Consider the following 24,238-nt stretch of genomic DNA (forward strand, 5'->3'; position numbering starts at 1 on the left):
GTGGTTATCGGGCCTATTCTGAATGTTGTCATTTGGACATCTTGCAAAGAACATTTCTTGTCTAACAAAATATTTTGCCACAATTTGTTTTTTTAATAATCTAGACATTTCCTACTTGGTGAAGGACTTGTTAATGGTGATTAACTACCACCATGCAGTTGCAGTTATGCTTATTTTTAAAATATGCAGTAATTTCTCACTGATCTTTTGTCAATCAAACAAATTGCAGTTGTAAATACTTAAGAAGCCAGTTAGTTAATTTATCTGTATGCATTTGTTTGAATAGGGTAAGCATAAAAATAATGTTTGATAAAGAGCTGTCACCTAAAAAGTCACTAAACAATAAACTTATATGATTTGATGACCATTTTATGTAGTGAACATAATAATAATAAAAAGTTACAAACATTGCCACTCAATAAAACAATAGTATATCTGTTAACTAAAAACATCATATTTAAACATCAACAAGATATCTATATTTTGCCTTAAGCAAATTCCAAGTCCTGGTTGTAAACTTATTGTCATAATGGTGGTAATAGCACCCAAATGCATTGGGGATATCCCATCTATCAGACAATATCCAAATGCTGATGTCAATCTAGTCAGCCATCATGGAAAATCATGAATCACGTAAGGGTACAAAGCTGAGTGCTTACACCCACAATGTCTCAGCTTCTACTGCCTTTCACTGTCCATAGCCAGTTGTGGGAAGGCAGTTACCTTTAAATTTCTTAAAGTAGAAATGAAGCCACCTTAATATTTCTACTAATTAAACAACCAACCTCCACCCTTACAAAATAATATTAAATAGAACTATGAAGTATTGATTAGAACTAAATAGATCTATAAGATATTAAATAGAATTATATACCCTACCTTAAAGTTCTTATATAGTTCTCACTCCCAACCTCCTCCCTTTCACCTGAAGATTTATTCAAGTATAACACGGGAATGCCGATACAAGCTCAACTATTTGAAGTTAGTCTTGTCCCAGTTATACTGAATAAAATTACTAGAAAAATTATTAGCTACTTGTAAGCTGAAATTACTAACTCCCTCTATATTTTATTTATAAGATATTTTCCTTAATCGATAGTTTAGTTTCTAGAATATTTTTGTATTTATTAAAAATAAAGTAACATATTTCATTAATTGCCTATAGCCATTATCTTTCAAGTTATTTTTTAATAATAAAACATTATCCATAAAAAAAATTATAGTTATTACATACTATTAAGAACTGTTTTAGCTGAGATATAATAATACCTTTTAACGTGATACACAGAATAACACTATTAAATATGGGTAGACCAAGAATGGGAAAAATAAATTATTTTTTATCAAAAACAGTCTACTGCACTGAACCTTCTCTAAAAGTAATGTCCAAATTTAAATAATTAGCATGGACCTCATTATTATTATTACTTCTTTCTATTTTAAGTTCTATTGGATATATTAGGTTTGTGTAAAATTCATATTATTTATAGATATTAAATCATCTATGTGATGGAAAGTGTAAATGTATAAATTAGGATTTAAAGTCTGCTTCATAAATGAGTTTTCATAAAAGAACATACAGGTTGGCCATATGTGAAGAGAAGTCCGTTCCCATTGGAATACCCACCATTTGCTTATATACTTGGTCGTTAAAAACAATATAACTGTTATAAATACAAAATTGGAGTATTTTTACATTGAATCCTAGTAAATTTAAATTTGGGTATAGTTATTTCATTACATATAAAGTTATCAAACAAATAATTTAAAACCCTGATTGAATCTTTTAGGTCTATTTTAGTATAGAATTTAGTAAAGTCGTATGTAAAAATAGAACTGGCAGTTTTTGAAGAATTATAATTTTTCAAACATTCCAAAACTGGAATGTTACTTTAAATAATCCAAAAATAATTATTTTGGTTATTCAAAGACTGTATTTTTATTTTTTCAATGTAATCAATAGTTTGTAAGCTATTTATTTATATATGTATCTGTGCGTAGGTATATAAACTATTTGTACTTGATGATAACAAAACCTTCAAACATTTTCCAGTGTTAAACTTGTAATAAAGTTTTGTTTATTATCCATTTATCCTGTCTGTAAACTATAAGCTTACCTTATCTCAAGTTATCTGATGTCTTCTTATTGAAGATTTCCATAGTTTCATACAGATATAATTTAATACAAAAATCCTTTCACAATTCACAAGTGAAATGAATGTTTACAGAGACTATAAAAACTTAAATCTATGTATTTGCATTTACATGATAGTCTAATTCTTGCTCTATCCAACTGTATTTACACTTTCTTTACAGCTGTTTTCAAAGATGTATTGCAAGAGTAAATTTTCAAATCCTTTGATATGCTAAAGATATGCCTGTGAATTTATGGATTCATTCTGACTCAGACTCTGACAAGTCAGAGTTCAAGGTGATGTTCATATGAATATGAAAAATATTTTTCCCATCGTACAGTTTGCATATTGTATTTGCATAATCTCTTCAACCTTCTAAATGAATATCTAAAGTATCTTGTATTTTCTCGAAACAAAATCAACAATGTATGGTAAAATAAAAAGTTGATAACTCTTACTGTCATCAAATTCATAATATATACTATGTTGAATGGCCTTTTTGCCTTCAGCACATATTTTTCGACTGAAAAAAACATCTCAGCAGCAGCACTTGACAGAATAGCTGTATTTAATGAAATGAAAACTGACTAAGTCTGGGTGTAGAAATGCATCATTGTGGACATATTTTACAAGAGATTTATCTAGAAAAGTACTGAGCACTTTTGTATTCAGTATTTTTGGCCCCTTGTTTGCAGGCATGTGAAATAATTGTCTTCTGTTTCTTTCGTGCTATCTTGATTAGGTGATTCTGTACCATATTGTGCTGTGTGATCTTATGTTTTTGCAATCATTTTTGTCAAACTTTTTTCCTTCCAATTTTCTGGGAGCCAGGAGAGCATGAACCTAGGATGAAAACATGCTGAAAGAATTGAATCGTCATTGTTGAACATATTGTTAAACCTAGTTTCCATGCTTTGAATTAATACTTAAACTAGGGGTTTGCAAACTTGCAACTGTTTGTTATTCAAATTACTCAACTTGGCTAGATAAACACTCAAGGTGGGAATCAGTAGTTCCATAAATGCTTTGTTCTAACATTGCAAGTGCTCTAGCAATAGGTTTCATGGCTTGAACTTATTCCAAGATAATTTTCTCAGTAGCCCAATGCCCAGTCAATTAAAAACTTGGTCTAGCATTGGATTACTTGTCTCAGTTCTATATATTAACTAATCCATGTGACTTAGGGCATCAAACATTGAATTCCAAAGAGTTGGACAAGGAACAACCAAGAATCCCTTATTTCTTTCTAAATTGTATCAGGAGCTACAGTGCTTCTACTCCATCTGTTCCATAGATTTTAAGCTTTTGCTATTGCTGATCAAGACACTTTTTTTATACTATCATTATTTAAAGCTTTATCTAAATCAGTAGTAGCAATGAGATTCAATGTATGAGAGGCACACCTTTGATGGTCTGGCAAAATGCATATACACGAATGAGACAATACCTCATCATCAACAGCTAATATATTAGCTAAAGGATGAATATGTACATTGTCTTTGTCTGGTGGAAAACTCAGTTGTAGCTCACCTGACTAAGGACTATTTTGTATGTATGCATTAATTTAAAAATATAGACAAATTCACATAACTTTAAAATATGCTACTAACCTGAAAGCCTAGAATAAGTTGCTACCATTATCAGTTGTAGTCTTGACAATTTTGTTCTGGATGCACTATGCAACATGTACTGCTTCTAGTGCTTATCTAATGATATCAGAGGTATGATGTCCTTTTATACAAAGGCAAGCATAAATTGCATGCTTACCTTCCAATTTATCTTTGTTTATCCAGGGCACAGTGACTCCTAAATAGGCTCTGAAATAAAATAATAGTCCATCAGTTTCCAACGTGCTTTTAATAACAAAACAGGTTAACTCCAATATTTAAAAGTTAACTGTAGTAAATATGAACAATCTAATAAAGTTTCAATGTTCCTGAGTCGGGTGCAAAAAACAAACCTCCAATATTGTATTGTTAAAAAAATTTTGAGAATATTAGAAACTAAAAAATTGGAGATTATTTATTGTTTAATTACCTGTCTCTGCAACTCCAGCAGTCATAGCAATAGTCTTGACTACTGCTAGTTGGAACACAAGAAGGCAAATTTTTCTTCATAGGCATTGTTAATTTACCTCATTAATGTTCTTTGAGAAACAACTGTTCTTGTTGGTTGTAGTGATGTAAATATATGTCTAAAGGATGTGGACTTGACAACTCTAAATGACAAAAACTCTGAAACACAAAGTCCAATATTAGACCATTCAGCTTTTGTTGAGACACTCGGGAGCTTTGCCCAAACATTAGAAGCAGTTGTTCTTTCTCTTGATAATCAACTGCAAGCTTTTTAGGCATATTGTCATCATCTTCATTTGCTTTCACTGTTTGTTTGTTTAGTGATGTACCTTGTTTCATTGTAGTCTCAAATCTCTTAGCAATGGAGAAATGTTTTATGGACAAGTTTTTTTTTAACTTTCTTGCAGATTTACTGTTCACACTGAACATTTTCTTTAAAGGCAAGCAAAGCAAGCATTCGTATGATAAGTTGTCATTACTACTTCTTCCAGAAAAGTATTTTGTCATGATATGGCCAAGGGTTACATGGAGTTTTGCTTGAACCACTACCACTTTTGTGTGACATAGTGCTGCACATAACCTTCCACTCTGTTATCTTACAGACAGCTGACAGAAAATACATACCAATGGTGTATTTGATTAATGTAAGGGCCCTCACTACAAGTCTGCAAATTCACAACTCAAACTAAACATTTATCAGCAGGAATACATGAACAATATTTCATTCCTTTGCTGTTGTTCCAATATTTCTGCTATTTAAAAACTATTATTTATTATATTTATGGTTGTGTAAATTAGTTTATTAATTATTATTGTTTTAACCAGATAGTTTTAACCACTAATTTTATCAGCTATTTTGTATTTTTAAGTATGCTAGTAGGCTATAATATTCCTGAATTTAAAAATTTAATGAGTAACATGCTGTTTTGACTAAAAATGTTACTGAAAATGTGATTAAAAAAGTAACATTGTTAGAAATGTTGCTACTAATAATGCTACTACCAACAGTGTTAGGAACTAGTTATTAAAATGTGTGGGAGATACTGGGCATTCTAAAGAATTAGAAAACTAAAGATGCCTGTTTTTGACACAAATGACAATTAAACACAAACTGAACTTTCTAGTATAATACAAGTCTTTCTTATTGTTTGTAGGATGTAGCCTGATACAATGGCAGGAATGAAACCAGTTGGTACTGATCCTTGGAGGATACCAAATGAAACTCGTGCAAAGTTTGATGAGCAGTTCCTCCAGTTGAAGCCAGTCAATGGCTTGATAACCGGTAAGTGTTTAATATTTTTATTTTATTATTTATAATGTTTTTAATTGGCAAAGTACAAAACCAACCAACAAAAAAACTCTAAATGCACATTATTAAGCATTTGTACAGTCAGTCTTACTTGTGTTACATATGTAGCCTACCCTTAAAGAAGGTTACACAAAGACCAAGATTTTATAATTTTATAAATAATTAAAACTATAAACTAATTTGAAATTTTTTACTTGGAACAAAGAGTTATAACAACACAAACACTGATGGAATTACTAAAAGTCAAAGTCTGTTCATTTAACCTCAGTTGAAGTTTGTTGATTAGTGAACTTTCCTTTATGTGCAGTTCCAGTTCATTCTTTGCCTTTGTTAGGATTTTAAATTGCCTTATATTTATTAATTCATTACACTCATTCATTGAATGTTTCTTAATGCTGGAAAATGATGTATTTTTTAATTTGTATGTTCTTGCATGTGAACCTTTAACCACATAGTGGTGGATTCATTGTAAAGAACATTTAGGACTTTATATTTATATACTGTATTTGAAGTTTTAAATATAGGTAATATGATCCTTAAACCTGAAAAAATCTACATTTAGACTTAGACATATCCCAGCTTAACCCAAGGGTAATCACAATGACATACATTAGGAATTAAAATAGCCTTTTTATATGTATATAGCAATATGAAAAAATTATTTTGTTTGCCATCATTCCAAATTAGCTGTGTGGGAGAGTTCATATCATTGCAATATTTGCAATAATACTGTAATATGCTGTATGTTTTGGTGTTTTTTTTTTTTAGTTAATATTTTGAGAAAATAAAAAGCCAAGTCCAGTCCACTTAATGATAAATGATTTATTTCTTCAATAACTTATGGTACAGCTGCATTCACTTGTAAGTTGATCCAGATAGAGCATCCAAACTAGATGGAGGCTACATCTCTAGTATCAATCTTATGATCTTATGAAATATTTATTTAGCCAAAGTCGTGAGGTCCACTGGAGAAGTTACTTTTATATTCCGATGCAAGTCATGTAATCTATGGCACCGATTAGCTGCAAGACCAGTACACCTACAGTTGTACAGTGGTTGTGTGATTTGGTAAGCTGTCCTTATGTGAGGATATGATATCAGATTTCCTACATTTTCCTCAAAGGTGACTATTACTGATGTACTTTGATATGGAAATACTGCCTGTACAACTTCATATCTTGCAATGTCCCATACATACTTGAATCTTATAGTTCGTCGTGTTCCTGGCCCTAATGATGACAGATCCACTAATGTTTTCCAACCATTAATCCATCAGGACACACTGGAATGTTTGGTTCTATTACTGCCCAGTCACTAGATGTAAATTTATTTCCAAGAAGTCCTGGTGTATTTCAGTTCTTCATAGTAAATTCATTTCTAACAAGACTTGCTCTCCTTATTCTCTTTGGAAGTTCAACCTATGGTGTAGTAATGATATCTAGTACACAGGGATTTACTGGTCATAAAGAAGCTAGCCTAACCTTGCATCCAATGTCTGCATGAAGTTAAATCCTAATATTAACTTTTTCTTGGTGTTAGTTACCTGCATATTATGAGATATGGTGGAGCTTCTTACAGTAAGTGTTACTTCTAACTTTTCTCTTGCTGGAACTTTTTGTATCACTCCATTTTCTTTCATCTATACTTGAAGCGATTTCCCACTTTTCCTTACCAAATCAAGTCAAACAGTTGTAGGTATATAACCAACATATTAACCAACATATTGTAGGCTTCCTATCAATAAATTGTACTCGTGGACTGGTTTCTTTAAGTAATGAATTTCTTATCTCATTTTGGGCAGATGGAGTGTTTTTCAGCTAAACTCCATTTCATAAGTCAATCTTATTCCTGTTTCCTAATGTCTGCCTAGTTCTTTGTTGTTCCTTTGAAGTGGTTTTGAGCTAAAAGACTCATTTTTGGGTTTATTAACTGTTTTTTCTTTCTATTATCTTTTGGGTTACACCTGAAATACCTATTGTCTTATTGTTTATATCATCCATGCTATGTAACTAGTAATTTCAATTCTTTTAGAGCTGATATTTGAACACTACTTGATTTGATAACCCTGTATCTTCAATATGGTACTTGTTTATCTGCAACTTGAGTGGATTATAATTTTATCACCACCCTTTTCCATTTTTTTAAAGATGCACACCAACTTTGTAAATTGGTCTCACTCACTCACTAACCATTTGACATTGAGCATCCAGGTAAAATAGTTGTCAAGTTTTCCAAGTCTATAAGTATGGCTGTGGTATCTTCTTTCCTTTGTGCCCTGTTCTGGAACTTTGCTCTGAATATTTCTTTTTTAGTGTGTTACTCCTAACTTGTTGAAAAAGACAGCTACCATTGTTTGATGGTCTTTATGGGCCTCAGCTGGAATGGTATTTAATGTTGTTAAAGCAGGTATTTTTAAATCATGAGCAGTATGAATAGCTTGTTGTTCACTTTTCCACCTCTTCACTTTGGAAATTATTTTGAACAGAGCCTTATATGCCTCCTTATGGTACCTTTCCATCATAATCTCCTGATTTCACAATCAAGTGATGCCACCAAATGGATTTGGTTGTGACATGGCTGGAGTAGTCCAGGAAGATCTTGCAGTAACAGATGGCAAAGCAGTAGTGGTTATAGGTATACACCATTTAATTTCTCCTATTCCATATTTTGTAGTAGATGGTGTTTTAGGTTGGTCTTCATGGGCAGATGCAGAAAGAGTTATAGTTGGTTTAACCTATGTATTTATTAACCTTTTGACGAAGCTCACCCTTTAAACCCTTTTCTACGAATGTCATGAGATTTTACTGAGTTAAATTCAAAATTGAATTAAACCACTTTACTATAAATGTATTTTAATGAAAGTACTATTATTAAGTACATTATAATTGATGTTTTTATATTATCTAACTTTTATTCCTTTATGTTAAAAAGAAAAATCTGAAACAGCAATTAAAATTGCAGTTGTTGCTGTTGCGTGATCCACTGTGGTTACAATTTTCAAGTTTAAGAGGTCTTAACACAAGAAACTATGAGTAGCTAATATAGACTGTTAGCATGGATGGTTTAAGTACAGTTCCAATTGTCTCTCTTTAGCTGGGGGAGAAACTTTTAATTGACTTACTTTTAATTGCATTATCAGCTTCAATGAATTTCCAATCTAGCTTTGTGAGGACATCATGAAAGTTTAAGTTTATACAAAGTTCTATATGACTTTCATCAAAATAATCCCATTTCTGACAATGCTGTTATAATGTTCCCTATAAATAGCTGGGTTCTTTTGAAGTAGTTGGTGAAAAATAATGCCAAGTCCAGTCTGCTTAAAGACAACAAATTAATTTATTTGTTCAGTAATATTTATTACAGTCACATTTACTAGTAAGTTAGAGGTCTAATTACTTGAATAAAGTTTTCATATAAACTCCACAACTGACTGCAGGCCTAATTCATATAAAATTTCAATACAAATGTTTCTCTTGAACATGTGTCCTTGAATTATGACTTCTATCTCTTTGAAAACATCAGCCTATTTTGCAAGTGGGAGTTATAAGGCTGACTAACCTTTTTGCTTACAGCTCTCTCAAGTTCATCTTTCATTACTGAAAGATAAAACTTCAAATTTGATATTTCAATACAGAAGTATGAGCAGAAAAAAACAACAACAAATGGACAAGTGGGTTGTTTTATATACAGGTAACTTTCTTAAGTTGTGCAGAAATTGAAGTATGCATTTTTCTTTTTCCTCTTTATGAATTACACTGAATAAGTGTCAGAGAATGACAAAATATTGATTTTAAGATATTTGAATTATACTTATTAAAATATTTTTAGAATTAAAATATAAATTTGACTTTAAAATATGTCTGAAAACAAATTTTTCAAGTGGTGAAGAAAATGTGAAAAGCCAGAGGAAACCCTGTATTCTAACTTCAGCCACAATAGTTGTAACCCTAAACTTTTTACATGAAAATGTATCATACATGTAATGCAACTGCACTATTTAATATTTAGAAACAGAAAAATATTTATCAACATGTCAGTCATGTTTTGCAACAATACTTTATAAACTTCCAGACAATTCTGTATTGTTTTTACATGTTTATAAGAGTGTTTATGACAGTATTTAGGTTTTAATTGTTGTATCTATAACTACACATTTACCCATTTTGTATCCAACCAGTAGAAATAATTAACTTTTCAGGCTTTTAATTTGAGTACTCATAGTTGTATTAAGTAATTCATTTGTACTATCAACACATTTTTTTTTTTTTAGTTTTTTCAGTACACAAGCTTTTGTCTCAATTACTTAAGCAGTGTACAGTTGCAAGATGTTTAATAAACAACAGGATCTAATGGAACAATTCAAATCACAAGTTGCCTGGCAACAGTGGAAAACAAGAACCTGTCCTAAGTTTCTTAACAAAAATAAACCTGAAGCCCAATAAGCTAAAATAGAATAATGTTACTAGGTCAAGAAACATAGCAAGCAATATTATTATTGTGGTTTGTTATGCTAGAAGATAAAATCAACAGGAAAAAGTAAATAAATCAAGTAAGATCAACAAAACAAAAAATAATAATAATAAAAAATTAGGTTACTTTAATAATAGCATTAGAGTCAATGCATGTTTGATTTCTTTAATGAAAGATAATCAGCAAGTATGAAGGGGGAAATCCTTGATTTTGGTTAATGGCTGTAGGATGACCTCAGTCATAGGATGCTATTGCAATGGCTTCTTTGATTTTTCTCTTTTTGGTGTTACAGTCCTTGGGAGTTGTTTTTATACTCTTGAGGTCAACATTGTGGTTTTCCTCTCTAGCGTGTAATGCAATGTTTTTGTTGAAATTTATATGCAACATTTTAAAACTATGGCCAGTTCATCTTCTCTACATCTTCCTCAACTTGGATTTTGGTATGTTGATGATATTTCTGTGTCATGGGAACATAACACAAAGTTTGGATGAGTTTTTATTACATCTAAATAATCAACCCGCTTTTATAAAATTTACCTAAGTAGTAGAGACAAGTAAAGAATAGCGATGACCTGAAACTAAAAACTACTGTTTATCAGAAAGCAACTCATACAAACAAATATCTTAATTTCAAATCCTGTCACATTTGTTAAAAATGGTATTAAAACCTTAGCATGCAGAGTGCATAGAATATGCAGCAACAAATATGTAGAAACTAAACTTCGACAGCTTCAACAGACTTTTATTAATGATAACTATCCAAACAATTGGTAAAAAAAAAAACTTTAATGAGGAAAACCCCATTAATCAGGAAAATAAACATAGGATGGTGATACCCTATTTTTCAGTTCTTGGAGAAAAAATAAAAAGAATAATAAATACCTTTAACATTCAAACTGTGTTCAAGAGCCCAACTAACCTACACAATATCTTAGCTAAGGTTAAGTCACAACATCCGAGTTCCACGCAAAAAAACGTTGTTTACAGTGTGTCATGTGAATGTAAATAAGAATACATTGGAGAGACCAAACATTTTTCTTTGTTGCTAGGTAACTTGTGATTTGAATTGTTCCATGAGATCCTGTTGTTTATTGAACGTCTCACACCTGTAAACCACTTAGGTAATTGAGCCAAAAGCTTGTGCATTAAAAAAACTAAAAAAATGTGGTGATAGTTCAAATCAATTACTTAATACAGAAATGATTATAACTAATTTATTTATTAGGCAAATGAGTTACGTAGCCATAGTAAAAACCAATTATTTTTTGATATTCTTCATTTAGCCAAAGTTTGAAGTCAAACAATGTACAAGTTAGATTAACAACAATTTCTTTTGTAAAAATAAATCTTCCAATAGCTATAATTTTATCTTACAAAACCATTAAGGAATGAATAAGAATATGAAAGTCAATTCAGATAATAGAGTATTATTGTGTTTACAAGTAACAACAATGTTTAATTTCTTCACACAAGCTGCAGTAAAGTTTCATTTATACAATGGTATGATACCAGTTAAGTTTTTAGATGTGTAACACTGTAACTAAATATTTAGTATTTTTAAGTTAAGTAGTTATAATTATTTATAACTACGTTTAGAAAAAATTATTATAGCATTATACACTTTAAACACTACGATGAATAATATCTCATTGGAATTCTAACTTATAAAGAATGAAAAATCAATTCAGTTACAAGTCTGTGCTGTAAGAGTTGCAGGTGTCCGAAACAATACTTGTTTTAATGAACAAATTCTAAAGTCTAGAATTAGTATCATTGTTAGTATCTGGGAAAAGCCAGACACTAAAATTTACCATGACATGTAATTCATGTTCATATTTTTTTAGGGAGCCAGCGGAGCTCCCAAAACATGCATTTTTAGGAGCCCACAAGCAGTTTTAGGGGCCATTCCTATAGCTCATTGTAAAATGCACTCTGTAATGGAGGTTATCAGAAAAATCACTGAATTCAATAGTGGATGTTATAATCTTTTTTTTTATCATTGTAACTATCCCTTTTTTGGGTCTTAGTTGTGTTGAAGTGAGCTTTGTGGAGATATTGTGTTTGCACACCTTAGTGAATTTCAAAAGCACAAATAATGATACAATACATATTTGATCATGATTATTACATAGATTTATGTTCCACCAACTGCCAGCAGATTGTTTGTTGTGTTATCTGGGATGACAGCATTATTCTGTTCACTATACAATAGCATAGTCTTTTCTACGAGTATACACATAGTATCAGAATCTGGTAAAACCGTCACTACGAGTATATTCGTAGTTAGCACTGAATGTGCTAAAACATAAACCAAAAAGTAAATATACATATTGTATCAGAAAAGACCAAAAATGCCTGAAAGGCATCAGAATTTTTCATCACTGAAAGACTAATATTTTTACTGGAAATAAAAGATCTAATCTGTTGATTATACAGCAGTTTTTTCCATCATGTAATTTATGTTTTTAATAACTGCTTATGTCAGGTCTCAACAAATCCCAGATGCCAGATTGTAATGATGACTAAAAATATTGTTTGGTCACATTATAACAGACCATTAATAGATTTCAGAATACCACCTCATGTTTGGCCAATCATAGCTGGGTATCTAGCCCTATTCATTGGGCAAGCATTTAATGTAACTCGATTCAGGTAATACCACAAAAACTATGGAAATTCCATTATTTTGTAGTTTTGATTTTTTTTTAATGAAAACATGTGTCTTAAAACATAAACCAAAGATATATATATATATATATATATATATATATATATTGTATCAGAAAAGGCCAGAAATGCCTGAAAAGCATCAGACTTTTTTGTTACTGAAAGACAAATACTTTTACTGGAAATAATAGATCTAATCTTTGGATTCTACATTCAATTTTTCCATTGTGCAAATTATGCGTTTAATAGCTGCTTACGTCAAGCCTCGACAACCCAGGTCCTGGGTGCTATTTTCGTGTTCTTTGAGTCCTAAATTGAATTTTATTTATATGATTTTAATGCCAGATTCAGCATGTTTTTTTTCAGGAAAGAAGCTCTGCAGTTGCACAACATGTTACTAATTTGGCTCCATTTTGTTTTTCTTTCTCTCAAATCAAACACTCAGTGCATGCATGTGTTTAGACTCAGATAGGACCAAAGGCAGTTAGTTCAGGTAATACTGTCAAGTGGTTGTTGATATCATGTGATCATTGGCATGCTGGTCTGGGGAAAGCAAAAAATCATGGATAAGAAAGAAATGTATCTAGCGTATCTCACTAATTAGCCCATTGTTTAATCCAAGTAACATTTTTCAAGATATTTAAGTTCCTTGTTTTAAATTATAATCTTTTTACTGTCATCTGGTCACATTATCATGAAAAAATTATAAAAGTCATTATTATCATAATAGCCAAATGTTGGTCAGTCTGTCACGCTCGATTTCTCCAAATTTTGTGAGTTACACGAGTCCAATTCCACTTTTTCTTCTATAATACTTCCTCTTTTGATTGCCTGTTCCAGTATTAGTTGAATTTAATTGGTAAAATAGATGTAAATAGCTCCTAAATTTCTGCAATTTTTCTGCTATATACATGGCAATGTATTTGCACCCTATCAGTACCTGTGAAAAATAAGTAAAAAAATTGTGCAAATCTATGCTTAGGAATTATTATGAAAAGCCTTTGTTAAAACAGACTGAAGATACCAATTATCTTTATGGAAGAGGACAATGCATAACAGGGTGACACTCCAACACAACCTCAACATGCACCTGTAGTTAAAGGATGCTCGCCATGCAGCAAAGAACAGCGGATGACAACTGAAGTTGAGTGAAACATTTAAGAAATCTTAATATGTATTTTATGTGTTTTTGTATACTGTTTTTAATCACTAATCAATTAAAGTTAACCAAGCTACAAATATTTTCTATTCCTGTCTTAAGAGCTTAAAATAAGAGGCCAGGCTTGAACTGATTGACTTATGATTTGAACGCACTCCAAATTCTGCATGCGAAAACCCCAGATATCATGAAAGACCTGAACTTTTGCAATCAAAATTAATTTCAGGGTGACAATATCTATAAAACATGTAAATTGTCTAGAATTGTAATGGCACAATTATTTTGAGAAAAAGAAAATCCTTGGATAATCGAGGCAGTAGTGTTCCCCCATTTTATGGCACAAACAGTAGTGAAGTTAGGTTAGGCACACCTGGCTCGTAGATCTGAAAATATTTGTTGAGGTCTGACTTACATAATGCAAATGTAAATTTTAACACTCAAAATGACTGAAACATACTAATCCAGTTATTGCTAGTCCATACAAAATGAGACTAGACTCTAAGTTTTATGTATGGAACCCTTACTCCTAAAGCACTTCTGATGCATTCTAGCACATTGTCCATAAAGTAGTAATATTTCTTTCCACAGGTGTATTTCCTTTTTCATTCACAATTACTAGAAAGTGTAGACAAACCACTGACTATCTCATTATACTTATTGAAACCATCTATAGTGGTTTCAACAGAAGGCATACAACCATAGCTACCTTTCTAGATGTCCAGAAAGCTCTCATTATACTTATTGAAACCATCTATAGTGGTTTCAACAGAAGGCATACAACCATAGCTACTTTTTTAGATGTCCAGAAAGCCTTGAATTCAGTATGGCACAACTATAAACTAACGAATAATCATGTACCTACCCCTGTTGTATGCTGGATATCAAGCTTTCTTACTGACAGAACAACTAAGGTTAAGATCAACAATGCATTCTCCAGGCCCTTCCTGATCAGCCACTGATCAGGTAGAATATTCAGAGCCTGATCAGTGAAAGTGGGTTTTCTTGGCGTGCTTCCATTTTCCCCACATTAAAATTATTTTCATTTGATCTATAGATCCCGCCCTGAAAAGGACTGCTTCCCTTCATATTCTTCATTCAAAATTTAAATTACATTTTAAAGTTTTACTTCAACCAAAGCTATTTAATCTTTCTGCCATTAATTTTAATAAATTAAAGCCTTTAAACTTTACTATCTTTGCCAGTTTTAGATGTATTTCTTCACTATTAAGAGTTAATTAATCAATAGCTTCAGACCCTAATTGTCACTCTTATTTGTACAACTCATGTGAACTTTGAACTGGATATCCTTGGTACAGTCTTGGTTCCTTCAGTCTTCACACCTGCTTTGTCTTTGTCAGCAGCCACCTTTTATATTCAGGCCTTCCTATATGTGAGTCAACAAATGAAATGACATGGCCTTTCACCCGTGATCCATCTCAAAAGGGTTAACCAAAGTTTTCATGAGTGGGGCAAAGAGAAATTTCAGTTTCTAACTGCCCTTGGTTACCTTTCACTCCCCTTCTGGAACTGAAAGTTTTGAAACCAAAATAACTACCACGGAATTTTATTTTCCTTTTTTACTGTGGACCCCAAGATTGAGATATCCTGATGGATCGGTGAGCAGCTTTGTTTGTAGCTTCGCTGCTCACTAGCATGGGTCCTTTGGGATAGCACAATCAAGTGGGGGTACCTTAGCCACGACAGTCTTGGCAAAAGCTATGAACTGTCTGAAACACATCATTTTGAACACACATTGTTTGACTTGTATACACAATATACACACACACACACACACACACACACACACACACACACACACACACACACACATGTTCACACTGCTTATTTGGTGTGACAGGCTTAAACATGCTGTACACATCATACATCAGCACAGCCAGCATGCACATCTTCAAGCTAAACATTCGTTGCATGGGTATTTATTGTGACATCATTTGTGGATTGTACATGACTGAGTGTTTGTAAATTTGAGAAAGTCCAATCATGGTTTTTCATAAATTCTGCTTGGTTAAAATGCTTAGATCAGTTTATGGCTCTTTTGATTTTAAGGGGCCATGTGGGCTACCTAGCAGATACTTTTTACAGGCCTTCCACCATTTCAGGGGGCCTTTGGCTCCTGGGCCCATGCTAATTTCGAGCCCTGATGTACTTAATGCTAATTTAATTAAATTATATTGATAGTAAAGTGGTTTAATTAAATTTTGAATGTAACTCATTAACCCTTTAGTGACATGCACAAAAAGGAGTTTAAAAAGCATGTCATTATGAAAATGTTAAATATGAATTGTTAAAGAACAATGTTAATTTCTTGCTTGCTTGCTCAGTAAGGCTCCCCACCCCCAGATCAAGCTGCAGAACTGGCAGAACTCACTATCTTCATTGCAACACTGTCTGACTTTACATTCTCCTGATTGTACCATGACACGCATCCCATGTGGGTTTTGCTGGTTTTGTGTGCTCTAATTGGTTCAATATGGAACTGATCACAACCATTCAAGAAAGCATTCTTGCCTAATCCAGAGTGACTAGCTGCTATTGTAGGATATTTCAGGCAAACTTCACCATACATTTTGGAGACAAGTTTTCCCTGGGAACTGGCTTTACTCAAGAATTATCCATGGCCAAGTGCTCTTCCAATGAGACTGAAACACACTTTTTCTTTTATTTCCACCATATTTTTTATTTTTTGTGGCAGAGAGGTAACTGCTGCCATTAAGAGTTGCATCATCATCATTGGTATTTGGTTTATAAATTTTTTTTTTTTGCTTCTTTGGTCTTCACTTTTTTGCTGAATTTAAAGTTTAAAATACTTTCTGCTCAAGACTGAGTTTTAGTGTGTTAGGCTTCACTTCTGTACTGTGCTTTCTAGTTTCTTTTAAGAGCATGCAACTTGTTTGTTCTAATTGGCTTAAAACAGTGATATGATGGTGAAAGAAACTTTGAATTTGAAACAGAATTTTCTGAATAATGAAGTGTGAGTGAGAATTCTTTTAAATGCAGTTCATGAAAGAAAACTAAATGTCAACCCTGCGATAAAACTTGTATAAAAGTCATGGTGTTTTTCTATTTGCAAGTTGGTTTCTTTATTGCAGTTATATATAAATTACATGCTAGACTAATTATTTTGAATTGACACAGAACTGTATAATGTATTCCACTTTGACTTCTCTCAGACTGCTTTTCTGTCCTTGCTCTCATTTCAGTTAAGGAATTTATAGAATTTAACATGCTGGAATATATGTAGATATCACATTACCATTTATTTACTATGTAGACAGTATGTGTTATATTTTTTACCTATCAAGCTATTTAGGTAAGGCATTTGCTTCCAAAATTGATGTGATGAAGTGTTTTAAGGTTCATATTAACCCTATCGGGTCAAGTGTCAAAGGCCATGTCATCACGCTTGTTGATTTGCATTCCAAATTTTATTGAACTACTATTTTATGAATTTATGTCAATAAGTTTGCCATCAAATTGTAGATTAGAATTCAAATTTTAGTATTATACATTAATTAATTTTTTAATTTAAAAGTAAATATTAAAAAATACAGTTAAACATCGATTTTTGTGTGTCACATGGCATACTGAATGCAACACTGGTTCAAGTTAGATGTTTGTGATGTCAAAATACAAAGTCTATAGATTCATATGAATCAGGAACTCAAAAAAAACAATATTGACAAGCTAGAATATCAAATAAGAACCTCCTATCTTTTCTGTTTGCTAAGATATCGGTGATGTACTGAATCAAACACATTGACCTCCTGCCCACCTCTTTCCATTTTTGGAAACAGTCCCTTATATACACTTCTATATATGACATGAATAACTAATCAAAAGCTCAGAATGTTTCCCTAGTGGTTTTCTCAGCCATTTTGACATGTTATTGTGTTAATCTCGTTCTTTTCACACAAGATTTCAAACGATAAGGTAGGTCTTTAGTGAGCTCAAAATTTCATATTTTTTAGACCCAAATATAGCTTCGTTACTACTCTTGATAAATTATAGTGGAATTCTATGGTATCGATATAGTAATTTATTATTTTTTGGTTATTTAAAATGTATATGTAAAACCTAAAAACAATTTTCTTTTCACATCCCTCATGTGGAAAATTTCATGAGGCTTAGCAACGTACAAGCAGGAAACGAGTACAAAGTTTGTAACTAGAAAAGATAATTGCTTGCTCTACTTCTTTATTTACTATTCTATGTTTTAAGAAAAATAAGTTTAAGAACTTAATTCAAAATAGGAATAATCTATACACATATATAATGTATAATAATTGAAATGTTACTGTATTTTACAAAATACTAGTCCATTAAAGCACAGCCAAGGCAAGTTACTTTGTAAAGGCCAGTTTTATATTAGTGGATACAGTATCATGAGTGCATGTGAACCTTGTCATTGTAACTTCTGTATTTTTAGCCAGGCATGGCTGAAGAAAGGTCAATATAATAAAAATAATATATATATAATGTTATGAGATTTAAACTATTTAGACTAAACATTTGTGTTTTTGTGTTACAATCTGTAGTTATTCTAGAATGAAAAAAAAACATAATTTATATTTATTTCCTAATGTGGTTACAAGGCTGGTCAAATTGACAGACCCCATAGAGTTAGGGTAAGGAAAATAACAGAAAAAATATAAAGTTTTACTGTTTGAAATATATTTAGGAGGTTTTAGAGATTACACAAATAATATTTGAGATTTTTGGGACAAGCAATAGTTTTTTTAGTTATAACATGAAAATCACTTCACACTTAGACTGGCAATGAAACAGACTCAATATTTTTACAAACAAATTTATATTAAAAAATACTTCATTAAAAAATCTGATTTTCTGTGTATGAAAGATTGTAAATTTTACTAAAAGTCTACCAAATTTTGTGAAGATACACTTACTGCATTAAAAGTTATAGTATAAATACTTAACTTGTGTATATTATACTGAGCCCGTCACGAAAGGGTTAACACTGCATTATTTTCACTGTGTAATTTATCAATAAAAGGTATTGTAGCACTGATTCTTTGTGGCACTAGGAATAAAGAATTAACATTTAATTCCTCTTTTTATTCACTTCAACAAAACATGTGTAACCTGTTACATCCAAAAACACACAGAAATTTGGCTGACATATACACTAGCAAACATCCCCACCCTTTCATCACATACTCATATATATATATATATATATATATCTGACCAGTAAACAGAACACGTTCAACACACAGGAACAGTAAACAAAAGCAAATTTCTGAGTTTCCCTTAAATTGTTGTTGACACAGTATACTTTGTATTTTATGTATTAATGCATGCACACTAGGTATTGTAGTGCCACAATACAGTTTTAGTTATATAGCAAAATGCTACAGTCATATCAAAGTTTTATTGAAAAATAAAAATATATAAAATTCAAATACAAAAGCCACTTGACTGGTGGACAAAATTAAATAGGAAAGTTGTGATCCTGGGTTCCTTGACTTAAAAAAACTTTTATGGTAATTAATAGCCCAATCAAGTAAAAACACTGATACCTAATATCTTTTTTTGGTACTGCATGGTAGCATAACAATGTCTGGCTGTTTTATTAATTTGTGATAAAATAATGGAGGGGAGGGTTCAGTAAGGTTTACTATTTATCTTGATTCAGAAATGCTTTTGCTTTATAAGAATTATACAAATAACTGAAAAAGAAACATTCACATTATTTTAATATTTAAATGTATTTCCTTCTTTCTCGGAGATTATGTTACAGCAAAACATTTGATATTAATTGTTCAAACATAAGTTTGAACAAAAATTTAAGTTTGGCAAAAATAATAGCCTGTAATGGTTATAAAGACAGTATATTAAGGATAGTACTGAAATATATGATTGTTTGAGATGGCTCAGCATTTAATATTAATTACTCGGACATCACATAATCCAAGTTTTATAGAAAACCATTAAAACACAATGTATATTAACTACATCTGGACTGGTAAGCTCCTTTCAGATGTCTGGTGTGTACTTGCATATCAAATTTTAAAAGTTTAAGTAAATAAACATATAATAACTCTAAATCTACTTCAACAACTTTTTTACTTTAAAATATCTTAGGATTGGTATTTTGTAACATGTATTAAGTGTAATTTGCAAACAAAACTGAATAAAATGTCCAAACTAGTTTTTCTGCTCAGCTCCAAGGAGTCTTGCCTGTAAAAAATGCATTTATTATTTTTTTGTCCATCCCAAAGAACAGGCTTATATTTTCTAAGTAACTTTCATCCTTTCAGAATATGATTCTTAAGGTTGTGTTTTTACATTATTTTCCATCTCTTTCTTTTTATTTTATTAATCCAGCCTCTATTCCCAACTTTTTATGACTTCAGTGTGTGTGGTCAACAACTACTAATTAAGTTCAGTTTTGAAAATAGCTTGGAGGGTCATGATCGGCAACATCTGTAAGAGACAAGGCATATAGCAAGCAAGCAACTGTCAAAGTTTAAACACCATTGGATAGAATAGATTATAAATAGTTAAATCAGCAAAGTTGAATAAAGTGGAGTGAATAGCAGTTTACTGTTTCATGGAAAAATTACAAGACTTAGCTTTGGCAAAGAATTGCCATATTTACTTGAATACCACATACACCTGAATAAGATACACACCTTGTTTTTAAGGAAGGTAGAAATGTTTCCATTAAAAATTTGTGTTAAGCAAAAATGTTAGACATTAATAATCAATGTTCTTCATCTGTGGCTACAATCTGTCTGCAACTGTCACCCAGCAATAGAAAATTTGCATTGGTTTTATTAATATTTGAAATGTATGTTAATAAAAAGTAAACTAATGAAACAAAATTTATTGAAAAATGTCAATATCCCACCATTATATGTCATTGGTGCTACTGCTTTGTCATCACCAACACTGTACCACACAGAAGAATCTTCAATGACATCTACATTATTTGAAAAGCCACATGTTTGAAAAGTTTTTGTGATTAGGTCAGCCAGTAACTGCTCCCATTCAGTCTTCGTCCTTTCACATAATTGTGTAATTTCTAGCATTTGGCATCAATGCATGGTTGGCATGTGCCATCCATCCAATGTACAGTTGTTTTAAGGCTGTCTTGAAAAGGTGGTTAATACAGATTTTTTGTGGCTGCAGCATGGAAGTTATTCCACCTGGCATTGTGACTTGGTCAGCATTATTATTTTTCAGCTTTCTCTTTACAGAATCCATGCTATGCCCTCAAAAGCTGTCTGTCACAAGCACACTGCACAATTTCATGAAAGCATCACTGTAGCATTCCCACACACACTTCATCCAGTCTTCAACAAGTGAATTGTCCATCCACCCAGATTCCTGTTCCCTTACAATTATACCATATAGCATATTTCTGTTTGAAGTTGTCTTTCCTCTAAAGATGATGTAAGGTAAAAGCTTTGTTCCATTGGCTAAAATACTCAGCATTAATTTATAATGTTGCTTTTTATTGCCACCTATTCTGATAGACAGTGTTTTCTGTAGTATCCAAAGGCAGTTCAAAATATACCAGAGTCTGTTTGGTGTTTCCAATTTATGACAGCGGGTACGAATGTTACTTTTGCGGTCCAATTATGTATTGCTGGAAGCACATTTTTTTCTTCATGTGAATCAAGAAGATGCAATTGCTGTGCATTTTCTTGAGGAGAAACCATTTCTTTTAAAACACCTATCCATCTACCTTTAACTGGCCTTGTAGTCCTCATTCTTCCAAAGTTACTTCTAGATATGGAGTGCTCTTAATTTCAACATTTCTGTTGATATTCCACACCCAAATTGCTCCCACTCTTACATGTAAATAGCAAGTTTTTCTGTCTATCAAAAGCTCTTCAGTTGCATTACTTTTACCTTTTTCTCTCTAGTCTCTAATGCACGCTTCATTAATGTTATTATTTTATTCATGTATCAAATAACGTAAAGGTGACCTTTTGTCTGTACAAAGTAACTTGTCTCAGCTTTGTTTTAGCTGACTAGTATTTTGTAAAATAGTCACATTTCAAATATTATGCATTATATATGTATATAGATTATTGCTATTTTGAAATAAGTTCCTAAAGTTATTTTTCCTAAAACATAGAACAGTAAATAAAGAAGTAAAGTAAACAATTATCTTTTCTAGTTACAACCTTTATACTTGGTTGCTGCTTACCTAGGTTGCTAAGCCTTTAAAAATTTTGTAAATGGAGGATATGAAACAAAATATTTTTTTTAAAGTTTGATATATACATTTGAATAACTAAAAAAATAATAAATTACTACATCAATACCATAGAATTCAAGTATAATTTATCAAGCTTAGTAACTAAGATGTATTTTACTAAAAAAAATATGAAATTTCGGGCAGACTAAAGACGCAACCTACCTCATTGAAATCTTGGTTCAAAAATAGAAATGGTGCCAAGTCCATTAAAATGGCTGAGAAAGCCACTAGGGGACATTCTGAGCTTCCGATTGGGTATTCATGTCATGTGTAGAAGTAAGTGTATATAAGGGAGCAATTCCAAAAATGGAAAGAGACAGGCGAGGTGCCACTGTGTTTGATTTATTACATGAGCAATATCTAAGCAACTTGAAAAGATGAGGCTTTTATTTTATATTCTAGCTTGTCAATATTGGTAATTTGAGTTTCTAATTCGTTCGAAACTATAGACTTAGTATTTTGACTTCACAAACATCTAATTTGAACCAGTGCTGAATTCAACATACCAAGTGACACACAAAAATCGATGTTTATCTGTGCTTTTTTAATATTTACTTTTAAATTAAGAAATTGAGTAATATATAAAACTAAAATTTGAATTATCTACAGTTTTAACCAAAGTTATTGACATAAATTCATAAAATAGTAGTTCAATAGAATTTTGAATGTGGGTCAACAAACAAGATGATATGGCCTTTCACCCATGAGGTAAACGAGTACAAAAAGGTCACGTGGCCAGTGAAATTTACCGATTCCATGTTGAAAGTGTTAATGAAAGGTTATCTTAGGTCATGAAAAGTTGCTTTTCTTATAGGTAGTTGCAAAAAAATGCAAAAACATCCATAAAAACTGCAAAACACAAAATGTGAAACCACAACTTTGCACGTATCTCCACATGGATCCAACAAACCTTCGTGCTAAATTTGGTGTGAAGATTGATCAACATGAGCACGGTAGTGCTAAAAAAAATGCAAAATGCAAAACTGAAAATTTGTGTGTATCTCCCCATGTGCCCAACAAACCTTCATGCCAAATTTGTTGAAGATCCATCAGCAGGGGGTGAAGTAGTGGTAAATAATGTGAAAATGCAAAAACAACCATAAAAAGATGCAGAATGCAAAACTGAAAATTGGTATGTATCTCCCCATGGACCCAATGAACCTCCATACCAAATTTGATGAAGATCCATCCACAGAAGATGAGGTAGTGGGAAAAAACACAAAAGTGCCCATAAAAACTGCAAAATGGAAAACTGAAAATTTGTATATACCCCTTGCATATACCTAATGAACCTCCATATCAATTTTGGTGAAGGTCCATCCAAACTCTGCAAAGTAGTTACATGGACATACAACAGACAGTACTATTATATTTACACAGATTAATGTAAACTTTGTCATATTCACACAATTTAGATAAGTAAAATAACTTTTTAAAATATACTATATTTATTAGATATAAATTGATTTTGACCAAGAATATTGTTATCAGAAATACTGTCAAGTATCCTGACCTTTATAACAGGTCAGACTGTACATCAGATTAATATTTTTCAGTTTGTTCCATGTTTTGTATGATTTATAACTGGAAGTGGTGACTACTGCAGTTGGCAAAATAAAGATTCAAAAGAAATATGTTAATAAATATCAATGAAGTTGAAATACATTGTATATATAAAATGGAACCTTATGATCAACAATTCCAAGGCAAAAGAAAATATTTTTAATAGTTTTCAAAACAGTTTTTCAACTTTAGTTTTCAAAATTTTATGGCGTAGAAAAAATGATGGAGAGGGTAAATCAAGCTATAGGATATTTTAAGTCAAAAATAGATACTATTTAGGAATTTTTTTTTTACAAAGATTCATGCAATTTGGTTGTTTCCATTGTGGAAAGCAAGAAAATCAAGGAATGTTAGTGACACCCAACCAGTCGTGATAGAAATAAAGGGTATAATATACATTTGCTCCAGTTTAGTAATTTGTGTTCTTTCATTATTAAAAAGCTTGATGTTGTTGAATATGATTGGCTAGGAGTAATCTCCAATTTAGTAATTTGTGTTCTTTCATTATTAAAAAGCTTGATGTTGTTGAATATGATTGGCTTAGAGTAATCTCCAATTTAGTAATTTGTGTTCTTTCATTATTAAAAAACTTGAATGTTGTTGAAT

At 31.6% G+C, this 24,238-nt stretch overlaps 1 protein-coding gene across 2 annotated transcripts in view; it reads left to right on the plus strand.

Annotated features, from left to right (window-relative positions):
* Positions 1-24,238, plus strand: part of LOC106461720 (intersectin-1-like) — a 223,110-nt gene that overhangs the window by 6,675 nt on the left and 192,197 nt on the right. For both annotated transcript variants that reach the window (XM_022388749.1, XM_022388750.1), the window contains exon 2: positions 5,365-5,492. In XM_022388749.1, the coding sequence (XP_022244457.1) occupies positions 5,381-5,492 (112 nt within the window). In that variant the 5' untranslated portion in view covers positions 5,365-5,380. The remainder of the gene's footprint in view (positions 1-5,364; positions 5,493-24,238) is intronic.

The sequence above is a fragment of the Limulus polyphemus genome, unplaced genomic scaffold (assembly GCF_000517525.1).
Source record: "Limulus polyphemus unplaced genomic scaffold, Limulus_polyphemus-2.1.2 Scaffold1018, whole genome shotgun sequence".
NCBI lineage: Eukaryota > Metazoa > Arthropoda > Merostomata > Xiphosura > Limulidae > Limulus > Limulus polyphemus.